General features: G+C 37.9%; 1 protein-coding gene across 1 annotated transcript; it reads left to right on the top strand.

The window, feature by feature from the left end:
* The first annotated feature begins 2,557 nt into the window (after window positions 1-2,557).
* Window positions 2,558-5,511, top strand: LOC125270671 (spermine oxidase-like). The gene is made up of 3 exons (XM_048194536.1): window positions 2,558-4,104; window positions 4,218-4,401; window positions 4,951-5,511. The coding sequence occupies exons 1-3, from the start codon at window positions 2,915-2,917 to the stop codon at window positions 5,068-5,070; spliced, it is 1,494 nt and encodes a 497-aa protein (XP_048050493.1). The 5' UTR covers window positions 2,558-2,914; the 3' UTR covers window positions 5,071-5,511.
* The last annotated feature ends 6,897 nt before the right edge of the window (window positions 5,512-12,408 follow it).

Here is a 12,408-nt window from a genome sequence, read left to right as displayed (position 1 = left end):
TGCCTGCTAAAACGTGTAGCACGATGTCTCTTAAATATGGCAAGCCGTTTTGACTTTTATCCATTCTCAGGATATGAATTCTTGATATCAACAATTCAATTCTTGATATGTGTAATTGTATTTTCACTAGTGAAATGTCACCATAGGCTGCCATTCAAATTTAATTGTTGATGTCAAGAACTGATTTCTTACTAGTTGAAATTCCAATTTCACATATCAGAAATACAATTCTTATAGTAAAAGTCATTTTTTTTTATATTAATAATGTCATTGTTACTAGTAAAAATGTGAATTTTTGATATCAAGAATTAATTTGGCACTAGTTGAAACATCAGTTCTTGATATCAACAGCTGAATTGCTAATAGTAAAAATGTTCATTTTTGATAACTGAACATGTATTTCTTATATCAATATAATTTCAGATATCTAAAATGGCTTTCTTAATAGTAACAATCACATTCATGATATCAGAAACTAACACTGTCACTATAAAAATCAAATCATTGATATCAAAAAATAACAGTTACTAGTAATCCAATTCTTGAAATCAAGAATACATATTTGCATTAGTAACAAAGTAATTAATGGTATCAAAAATTATGATTTGTACTATAATAATTGTATTTCTGATATGTGAAACTGGAATTTCTACTAGTAAAAAAATCAATTCTTGATATCAAAAATTTAATCTGAATTTTACGGAGCCCCTAAAGGGACATGGTGGTAGAAAAAAAAATGGGAAGGAAGGAAATTTTCCTTGGTGGTGAAAAAAATTTTGGGATGGGAGGATTTTTTTTTTTTTCAAATCTTTTGCGTTCCCTCGCAAAGATGTTTTGCGTTCCCTCGCAAAGATGTTTTGCGTTCCCTCGCAAAGATATTTTGCATTCCCTCGCAAAGATTGCGTTCCCTCGCAAAGATGTTTTGCGTTCCCTCGCAAAGATATTTTGCATTCCCTCGCAAAGATTGCGTTCCCTCGCAAAGATGTTTGCGTTCCCTCGCAAAGTTATAATCGTTCCCTTGCTGTGAGCTCGGACAAACACTTCCTCTTTAATGTCCCGCTGGCTGGCAGTAGTGTTTTAGTTAGTAACATACATAATGCACACAAATAATGCGCGGCTCATTGAGTTTGAACTTGTTGGACTCAAAAATGAATGCAGTCAGTGCTTATGTCAAGCAGTTCGGTTGGTAATATTCACAGATTCGAGCTTCCCGGATTAATAACTCGTGAGCTAAACGTTGTTAAAACACAAATGCAGCTACTTCCAATAGCCTAGACAACAAGCTACAACAACCCAATTTTCCTCAAATGTGTTTTATAATAAATTGGTCTCTATGAGCAGGCGGCGGAGATACACGCCTGAAGGGACCGTCTGAAAAGTGCAAAACCCGAAACCCTTTTGCTCATTTTATATTACGAAAAATACTCAATAACTTCACTGTAACACACTGTACTGGCACCAAATTCAGTTCATACATCACTGCTCTCCTGCTGGTTGTAGGTACTACAACACTTAGTTTGGCAAGTAGCACTTAAAGGCCTTCTTTACACAAATGATGTTGGTACACAGCTTACATACAACAGCTTTTGCATGATAATGGCTTACTGGATTTGATGGCATTACAATTTATTTAATATTTTTACTAATAACAGTGAAGTTATTATTATATTATTTTATTTAATAATTAATAATCATAAACGTTATGCATTTTTTTTTTATCAAACTAAGTGTTGGGTTTTGCACTTTTCAGACGGTCCCTTCAGGCGTGTATCTCCGCCGCCTGCTCATAGAGACCAATTTATTATAAAACACATTTGAGGAAAATTGGGTTGTTGTAGCTTGTTGTCTAGGTTACTATGATTGGAAGTAGCTTCATTTGTGTTTTTAACAACGTTTAGCTCACGAGTTACTAATCCGGGAAGCTCGAATATGTGAATATATTGCCAACTGAACTGCTTGACATAAGCACTGACTGCATTTCTTCATTTTTGAGTCCAACAAGTTCAAACTCTATGAGCCGCGCATTATTTGTGTGCATTATTAACGTATGATACTAACTAAAACACTACTGCCAGCCAGCGGGACATTAAAGAGGAAGTGTTTGTCCGAGCTCACAGCAAGGGAACGATTACCACATTCATAAAAGCTTAGCACTAAAGAAATTAATACAGCAATCTGTGTTTTTATTGGGATGATTGTTTTGGAGTTGTGAAGTGTCATTCATATTTGTAGCAATAGCCAACAATACATTGTATGGGTCAAAATTATTTTTATGCCAAAAATCATTAGGATATTAAGTAAAGATCATGTTCCATGAAGATATTTTGCAAATTCCCTACTGTAAATATATCAAAAAAACTATTTTTGTGAGTGGATATGCGTTGCTAAGGTCTTTATTTGGACACTGTAAATGAATGATTTTTTTATTTCAGTACAAGGACATTTATTTTGAATTTTCTCTTTGAAAAACATAGTAAATGTCACTGTCTTTACACTGTCATTACCATGAAGGCAGCAGTATAAAAACAAGAATGTGTTTGTAGTTTTACTGAGCAAATCAATTGTGTGAGTATCATACAGCCTCCAAAGTGCAAACGAGATGAGAGGTCATGCTGAATCCTATAGTATTAGAACCTTCTTCTGCCATTGGATGTCCCATAACCACCTGATCTATATGTAAACAATGATACTGTGAATTGTATGGATTACAAAGGTCAGGTTTTACAGGTTTTACAGGTGTTACAGGTGTTGAAGCACTATATAAAGGAAACTCCTTTAGACCATCGTTCACTACACTCATATTTGTTATTTGCTAGCCTACTTATTGCTGAGCAAGAGTTGATTTTTGTTCTTTCAGCTACATTTGTACATTTTCTGCTTTTCTCTCTCTAAACAGCTCAACTAAGCAGTCAGAATGAGCACTTCTTTGGGACAAGAAAATGGCAAAGTTGTAGTGATAGGTTCAGGTTTTGCAGGTTTGGCTGCTGCAGCCAGGTTGGTGAAGGCAGGATTTGAAGATGTCCTGGTACTTGAGGCAAAGGAGAGGGTTGGAGGTCGAGTTCACACCACTAAACCGTTCACTGAGAATGTAATTGAAGTTGGAGCTAACTGGATCCACGGGCAGAAAGAAAACCCCCTGTTTAAGATTGCTAAAGAGAAGAACCTGCTATCCGAGGGACCGTCTGCACGCAAAAGCATGCGCCTGCCCCGTTCTGTAACCACTGAAGATTACTTTTTCAAAGAAGATGGGAAGCAGGTCTCCACAACAGTTGTAGATAAGGTGACTTCGTACTTCAGCAAGCTCACTGACAAAGCTTTTGATGATGAACTCAAGAGCAGGCACAGAAAACTAACTCTAGGTGCTTATCTGGACGATGCCTTTGGTGAATCTCCTTTAGCTGCAACAGAAGATGGCCAGCAAGTTTTTGAATGGTGCAAGAGGAACGAATGCACAGATGAGGCTTGCTCTAGTCTCTATGACGTTTCTGCATCCCAGATTAGCAATTACACTACTCTAGATGGAGAGTTTTTTAATACTTTGGGAACTGGTGGCTATCGAGCAGTCTTGGATGTTCTCCTGAAAGATCTGCCTTCAGGAACTGTCCAGTGTAATGCACCGGTCAAGAGCATCCAGTGGGACTTGGTCAAAAAAGGCAGTGGTGAAGATCAAAGGTATCCTGTTAAGGTTGTCTGTGAAAATGGACAGAGCTTTGAGGCAGACCATGTGATTGTCACCGTATCTCTGGGGGTTCTCAAAGACAAAGCGACAACCATGTTCAAACCGTCCTTACCAGAAGAAAAGCTATCTGCAATTGAGAATCTTAGCTTTGGGATAGTGGACAAAATTTTCCTGTTTTTCGAGAAAAGTTTCTGGCCAGACGACTGTGCCGGGATTCAGCTGGTGTGGAAAGAGGGGCCTGAAGATAAAGATGTTTATGAGTCTCTGTCTGAAGGAGAAACCTGGAAAAAGACGTGGTTCAAGAAGATCACCGGTTTTGACACAGTGGCTCGTCATCCCACGGCTCTCTGTGGCTGGATCACAGGTAGAGAAGCACTGTATATGGAGAGTCTTCAGGACAGTGAAATTGCAGCTATCTGTGTGAGGTATGGTAACATAATGATGAAATACATGATCATTGTACTGTGGTCAAATATCTCCTCTGTCAAATATCATGTCTCTCTTCATATATAACAAACTCTGTTTATGTCTTTTAAAGGTTGCTCAGGTCTTTCACAGGCTGGTCAGTGCCAGAAGTCTCAAAGACCCTGATCACCAGATGGGGCTCTGATCCTCACGTCCGTGGCTCCTATACATTTATTCCTGATGGTGTCAATGGAGTGGAAGCACACAAGGCATTAGCGTCGCCTCTTCCCCCTAATGATAAATGCAGTGGAAGGAAGGTAACTCTTCATATCTTGTATAAGTTTTCTATTATTTTGGTTTTATATATATATATATATATATATATATATATATAGTACAAAATATAAGGAATATTTAGTAGAATTTGATGTCTCTTTAGTTTTTAACTAATAATTATTACAAAACAACTAGTTATGGATGTTAAGTGTTATTTTAGTATTATTTATATACTATTATTGTATTAATATTTTGAATTAAATTTTATATTAATATTTTCATTTTTTTCATTATTTATTTTTTTTCTTTTCTTCTTTTTTTTGTCATTTTATATTTTAGTGATTTTAGTACTTAAACATATTTTACAATTAGTTGCCAAGGCAAAGTTTTAAAATTATTTTATTTTAACTATTTCAATAAACAAAAATAATTTTAATAGCTTTTGTTTTAGTTAACAATAACATTACTCATATCCGCATATTCTTATGTAAACTGTAAAGTGTAAAAGATAAGTAGCAGTTTGCATTTCCCAAAATCAAGCAGTGATGAAGTTATTAACAAAATGATAATATTTCTCTGTGTTTTTGAAGCACCTTCAGGTGTTGTTTGCTGGTGAAGCTACACATGAGAAATTCTACACCACGACCCATGGAGCGTACCTCACAGGTGTCAGAGAAGCAGAAAGACTCATAAACTATTACAACGATTGAACATACAGTCACAAAAAGAAGAGAACATACACTTTGTTTTCATGAAAATAACATTTTATGAGTGTATAACATTTTATAGATTTGCTCTCACACCCTATAGACTTACACAAGTTTTATGTTTAAATGACCCATAGGTAGTTTTAACTGCATGACAAACAGCATAACTGCAAATGCTTACTTCCAACTTATCATTGTACCGTGTAAGTCTCTGTCTGGTTATTTGTTAAACTCCAAAGTGTTGTGTACTACTGATGAAGAAATATTATTTCCCACACACCAAGCAATGTTAAATAACATTTTCGAAAACATTTATTTAAGTATATTAATTAAATTAATTCTCAAAATGTGATACACATACAGAGGCCTCAGGTGGTGTGCAGCATGATCCTTAAAATGTATACTAATAAAAAAAAATAAAAAAAAAAGAAAGTTGTTCTAAAATTGCCTTGAATATTTTTGGGGGAAAAAAGTTGAATAGAAAATATGGAGGATTTTTGCAATGAGACTGTGCCTTGATTAAAATAAATTGTTACACTGGGAATATAATCTGAGCACCACTTGCTTTAAAGGGGCTATATAGAATTCAGGAACTTTTGGTATTAGCAATACCGGTGGCCGTTAAGTGAACTGCAATCAAGCAACTTAATCCCAAAGTTTTTTTTATTTTTTTTACGAACGTTAGCGCATGCATACATTCGAAATTTTATCCTTTCGAAAGGATACATTTTGATAGCATGCGCAAATGCAGGTGGTCGACACATGCGCTCTAGAAAGTTTCATCTTTGTCCAGTGTCTGTGCTATTTTTCTGCAGAAGTAATGACCAATAAAAATGTCTTTTTATTGTTTTAAACTAAAGTTGTGGCTATATCATAACCCCCTCTCACACGTATGTTGTTGTTGCAGTCTCTGGTATTTTGTTGTTGTTCTATCTCTTTAGTTTCATTTTCTACTGTGAAACAAGGACCCGGGCCAGTGTTTGCCACCTTGTGGAACAACTGATTAGTGCAAAACAAATTCAATGTGCATGTGCAACCTGCATGTAAAAAGTGCACAAGCATACTATTCTGGTGATGACATTTGTGTCACATGTAAAAACCAAAACATACTTTAGGCTTTACGTTGAATTTCCACTATAGCTATGTTTTTTTCAACACAGCGAAGTTCGAAGAAAAAGAAGTTGGAAATACCTTTGCAATACCTTTGGTAACAAACATCCCGATGCTGTCCACACTGCCAAGAGAGACATTTACGGTGAATGTCCAATACTGTGGCAAAACTCTGACTCAGACAACACTAAAATGCCTCTGCTTCAGGGTGTGTTTGTTGCGAGTGTGTTTACTCTATGCTCTTTTTTTTTTAAATATAAAATGATTATGCTTTATATAGAAGAAATATAGGTAGGCAATGTACTGTAAGTTCTTTTTATAAAGGTCAATTCACACTCGCACAAAAGATGCATATAAATGTATACACAGCGATATGCATATTTATTTATTGGTTGTAAAATACCTATTTTGTTAAGCATTGCAACGGTTTTATTCGCATTATCCACTCACAAAATAAAGCTGAAGCATAGCTTGGGCTAGGGTGTGCGATATTTAACATCTACGATAATATAATTATCTTTCTAACAATAAGCGAGCTGACATTATCGAGTAGCCTATGTCACTCACTTTGCAAAAGACATACAAAAACTTGAGAGACCAAAAGCGTTCACTGCATGAAAAAGCCAGTTAGAAATCCCCTATAATTCAATTTACGAAGGCAAAAATATCCCTTTATGAATTTTAGTTTTTTATATTTTTAACAAGTAATATCACACAAGGAAGAGTGTAGTTTTCCCGAATATCAGCGCATAAGCGAAAGTGTTATTGATTTTATACAATAATTAAACAAACAAGAATTTAATATTGAGTGAGTTATATTTTGGACACAATATTGTCTGTTTTTGCTCTGTTTAGCCAACGAAAATAGTTCCGAACAAAGCTGGGGCAGAACTGCTGTGCATCTCAGAGCAATACTGCAATATTTCGTACTTGAATTAATCTGTTTTTTTAAACCAGTTATTTGAGTCAATGATTCAATGACCTATTCCTAAAGATAGTGGCTGCATCCGAAATCGCATACTTCCCTACTATATAGTAGGCAAAAAACAGTATGTGATAAAAGAAGTATGTCCGTATTCACAAAAGAGTAGGCAAAAAAGTACCCGGATGACCTACTACTTCCTGAGAGATTTTGAAGTGTGCATACGATGGACACTTTACTATCCCATGAGACCACGGGAGGGGATTTGTGAATGGCAGTGAAGTGACGCAACTGAAACTGGTAGGAAACATGATAATGACAGCATGGCAACTGTAGTACATCCGGATTACATTCATACTACTACACATACTCATACTATATAGAACATACTTTTTAGCGGTCCTGAAGTAATTACTTATTCAAAATAAGTACCTGCTCAAGAGAGTATGCTATTTCGGATGCAGCCAATCATTTGCTTTGTTTCTAAATGAATCAACCGTTTTGAACGAATCATTTGAATTAATGATTTAATGAATCACTCACTCATTAAGACTAAGTAGGCTGCCACCTACTGGCAGTTTTAGGCAGGCCTAAAACAGCCATGGTACCGGCACAAAAACACAATTAGCAAAATATTGCCTATTTGCCTAATTATCCTTATTGGGAAAAAAAATCCCCCAAAATATCAAGATTTCGCACACCCTAATTTGGGCTTATATTGTTTGTTTGTCAAAAATGGTAGGTGGATCCCATTGCAGAACAAGAAAATCCACATCCAGGCGCACACATAATTAGAAGCTAAAAAGCCTTTATTGTAAGACAGGGCTACATTCATCAGGGTGCGCCACTAGGAGCGTCACTATGTGAGTGCCTGGACATGGATTTTCTTGTTCTGCAACAGGATCCACCTACCATTTTTGCTATTTTGTTCCCCATCGGAAGCACCCATAGTTCAGGAGAGCCTGACAAGGTATGACCCCGATTGGCCAATAGGGAGCGCTAGAGCGATCAACAACGTGAAACTGCTCATAAGTCCTAGACCAGGGGTCATCAACTATATTTGTCCAAGGGCCAGAATTTTTCACTGCAGACTCTGTAAGGGCCAGATACTCGTAATATAAAATAAAATTCGAATTGTATCCTAATACTGTATGTTATTATTTGATATACTAATTCTAATTCCAAATTTATGTTATTTTTTACATATTACCTGTACTGCAGCAAGCCACCAGGGGGCGATAGCGATATTTTAGGCTTCATATTTGTGAGGCTTTCAAGCTGTCCATCACTGTCACGCAATTGTGCGCAAATCCCAGGCAAGGAAAATTTTGACATTTGTGAAAAAATGAGCACGTGAAACAATAAAAGATGTTCAATGAGAGAACGCGTTTATCGTCATTCTTGACTGAAGGCAGGCTATGGCACAAGCTACTTTTCAGAAGGCTTTTTGTTTCGTTAGATTAAAAATAAAAAACGGTTCTCATTCCCCTTGAATAAGGCCGGCGACACACTGGCTGCGTGAGCGACTCAGCTGCGTGGCGTGTCCGTTTTTATTTCGGCTCCCATATTTAACAGGTTGGAGTTTGCACACTGAGACACGCGTCTCAGGCGCGCTCGAGCCACGCAGAAAACGCGTGCATGCTAGAAATAGAACCGACGCGTGTTCCAGCAACGGGAGTGTTCTCTGGCTAGAGCGCAGAACAGCGGAGTTTGTGCATGTCTGAGCTTGTGTTTTGTTGCTTTGACATTGTGGAAAATAGAATAATAGACAAAATGTATTAGCATTTTTACCCGTTATTATCAATCTAAATTAATCTCGTTTTAATTTAACTTAATTTCGTTTTTCTTTGTTTAAATTTCTGTGTCAATTTGTTAGTCAGAAAATTATTAGACTACCTTAAAAGTATTGCTTAATTTAACAGACCTGTGTGTGTGCGTTTTATATCACTAGTGCAGTGTCCGTTCTCGGAGCATAAGCCCTGCCCGCGTGAGGTGCGCCGCTTCCCGCTCGCGCTGCTCTAACTGTAGTTTACTAAAAGTTTATTAATTCTGAATGTGTCGCGTCTCGCGTGTCCATCTATATTGCACCAAATGCGACACTGCACTCCCCTGTGAAGTCGATTGGATGAACGGTTCTCGAAATAATAAAAATGCAAACGGATATACAGACACAGATTCCAGCCTTTATTAGAGAGAAAAATATGTTCAGCCCCTCTCTCCGAAGCTTCGAATAGTCGATGTTCATCAAAAAATGGTATTCGGACCAGCCCTAAACTTTTTCCTCTTACAAGGCTATTCCTGAATTCAGTATTATTCTGGGGGCCGGATGGAAATCTCTGGCGGGCCGGATTTGGCCCGCGGGCCGCCAGTTGACGTTGCATGTCCTAGACCATTTGTTGTAGACACACGTGTCTTACATCATTGGAATCCTTGGCTCAATACGAACAAAACGTTTATCTCAGCATTTCCGTATTTTCCGCCATTTTTAATTTTCTGAAAAATCTACTTTTTCGAACTCCTCATAGGCTTAAACTTGATATACATCATCTAGAGACCTTCCTGGCAAAAAGTTACCACACCAAAAAGTTTGAAGTAGGCAGGACCACTTTCACTAAATGTTTACAACTCTTGAACGAAATTAGATATTTTCACAAACTTTTCATACCCATGTGCGAGTTCATTCTGTGGTCATACAAAAAAAAAAAAAAATCAGGAGATTTACCACTAGGTGGCACTATACTATGAACAAAAACATAAAAACAGCCATAACTACGCAACTGTTAGTCCAATTGACTTGACAATTGGCATGCACTGGCTTTGTCCGAGTTGCCTTGATGATTTATGATGACATTCGTGTATCTCGAAAAACATTGCTGCCATCGGCCTATAAACTTTGAGCACCTCAGACCAGGCTAACGGAGGCCGATGGGGACAAAACTCGGTGGCCTGGTTTGACTCATGGCCCTAGAGCAGCTGTCTCAAACTCAATTCCTGGAGAGCCACAGCTTTGCACAGTTTTGCTCCAACCCTAATCAAACACACCTGATCCAGCTAATCAAGGTCTTCAGGATTACTAGAAACTTCCAAGCAGGTGTGAGTTGGAGCTTTTTGGAGCTAAACTGTGCAGAGCTGTGGCCCTCCAGGAATTGAGTTTGAGACCAATGCCCGGCCTAGAGGTCTGTGCGAAGTTTGAAAGAAAATGGCCACTGGGTGGCACAATCATGTTTTAGACCAGGGGTAGGCAAGTTCGGTCCTAGAGAGCCGCTGTCCTGCAGAGTTTAGCTCCAACCCTGAAAAAAACCTTCAGCTGCCTATAGCCTTAGTAATCCTGAAGAGCTTGATTAGCTTGTTCAGGTGTGTTTGATTAAGGTTGGAGCTAAACTCAGCAGGACAGTGGCTCTCTAGGACCGAACTTGCCTACCCCTGTTTTAGACCCTGTATATCACGCAACATATCACACATACAAGTAGACACAAAATTCATATCATATGTTGAATCTCCTCATTCTGAACAACTTTGCCTCAAGAACCACTGCTGTCAATCAAATTGTTCTTTAAATATTTGCGATTATTTGAAAAATCTACTTTTTTCGAACTCCTCATAGGCCATTTGTACAATTTGTTCAAAGCTTGACATGCAACATCTAGAAACACTCATGGCAAAAAGTTATCAAAAGAATTTCGACTGGTGATTCAGGTTCGCAACAGAATATTTTCACCAAACATGGTACACACGTGTACAAGCTCAGTCCGATGTCACAGTAAAAAAAATGTAGCGTTTGACCACTAGGTGGCACTGTAATAGGAAAAAAACATGAAAACCACTACATCTACACAACAGTTAGTCTGATTGACTTGAAGATTGGCATGCACTGTCCTTGTCCAAGTTGCCATGATGGTAAAGCGATTGTCCACTTGGTGCCGCTATAACAGGAAAAAAACTTGAAAATGGCTATAACTACGCAATCATTAGTCCAAGTGATTTGAAAATTGGCATGCAGTGTCTTGACCGAAGGTGCCATGAATGTCTGAGGACCTTTGCGTCTCACAAAAAACATGGCTGCCATTGGCCTATGAAATTTGAGAACCTGTTAGACCAGGTTAACGGAGGCTGATCAAAACAAAACTTGGTCGGCCTGTTTGACTCTTGACTCAAGCGGCCTATGTGAAGTATGAAAGAAATCAGCCACTGGGTGGCGCTACATATCACACATAAACAATATTCATCGCATATGTTGAATCTCCTCATTCTCTATAACTTTGCCTTAAGTTCCTCAGTATTTCACTAAACCTCAAAACTACTGCAGTACAATTCTCTAGATTTTTTTTAGGTCAATAATTATCAAAAACTGTTTACTCTTTACCATTTGGATAGCCATAACAGGATCATTAAAGGTGCTCTAAGTAATCCTGGGTGGAGTAACTTCCTGTTGACGTTCGAAGTGTAGTCAAACAAAACAGAGGCTAGCTAGACCCTCCCTCCTCCTCCTCCTCCCCCTCCCCTCCGTGCTTCCTGAAACAGTCATGAGCGCGCATTTAAAATCATTCTTGTCGGTTATTGGCTGGAGCATGTTTATTATGTTTCGTGGTCCAGGCTGCACCAGTTTGTTTTTATTGCCATTTTCGGAGCTTGTGGCGACTACAGAGACCGCGTTTTTTTTTACAGTGTGTTCAGGGGACAGGCAGCTAGCGGATAGTGAGGAGATGTTTGCTGAATGTGACAAAAAATGTTTTGGCCTAAAAACGCATGACATCACTTAGAGCACCTTTAAGAAAATTGACATCTCCATAAGCCTATAAATCTTAAATGCTTTTGTGTCGGCCTAGACCCTAACCCGATAGATGGCATAAAGGTCTTAATACGTTTGAACCCCGTTAATTGCTGCTTGCAGCTATATTCTATAGTTATATGGAAAATTAAATTAAAACAAACATGGATAAAAAAGAGAAAGAAATATATTTTAAAATTCATTTTATCAGAGTGACGATTAGCCTAATGATCATGTAGCTCAACTTCTGCATACATGCTACAGTGCATACAACACCAAAATGGCATGATATTTTGTCTGGTAAACTTTATCATTACCAGGCATGTTGACTTGCGCCAAGTTTTCTTAGAGGAAACACTGGTGTGTTTCTTTGCTAACTGAATTGTTGTGCCATCTCCTGGAAATTTTTGCAGGGTGGAATGTCTGAAACAGCAAACTTGTAACAATAGCATAGCTATCAAAGCTTGAGAATGGTAGTCAAATTATGGCAGCCCACTAGTTACTCAGGAAAGCTATCAGATGTTCAAGTCATCCTAGGTGG

The sequence above is a fragment of the Megalobrama amblycephala genome, linkage group LG6 (genome assembly GCF_018812025.1).
Source record: "Megalobrama amblycephala isolate DHTTF-2021 linkage group LG6, ASM1881202v1, whole genome shotgun sequence".
Classification (NCBI taxonomy): domain Eukaryota; kingdom Metazoa; phylum Chordata; class Actinopteri; order Cypriniformes; family Xenocyprididae; genus Megalobrama; species Megalobrama amblycephala.
The sequence above is the reverse complement of the archived record's forward strand: the minus strand, read 5'-3'. Positions and strand labels throughout refer to the sequence as shown.

What these genes read in the sequence shown, in the direction of transcription:
- LOC125270671 (XM_048194536.1), top strand. Translation starts at nt 2,915, where the DNA reads ATGAGCACTTCTTTGGGACAAGAAAATGGCAAAGTTGTAGTGATAGGT. An exon ending in ATTGCAGCTATCTGTGTGAG is followed by an intron (nt 4,105 to 4,217) that starts GTATGGTAACAT and finishes TGTCTTTTAAAG; the next exon opens with GTTGCTCAGGTCTTTCACAG. An exon ending in ATAAATGCAGTGGAAGGAAG is followed by an intron (nt 4,402 to 4,950) that starts GTAACTCTTCAT and finishes GTGTTTTTGAAG; the next exon opens with CACCTTCAGGTGTTGTTTGC.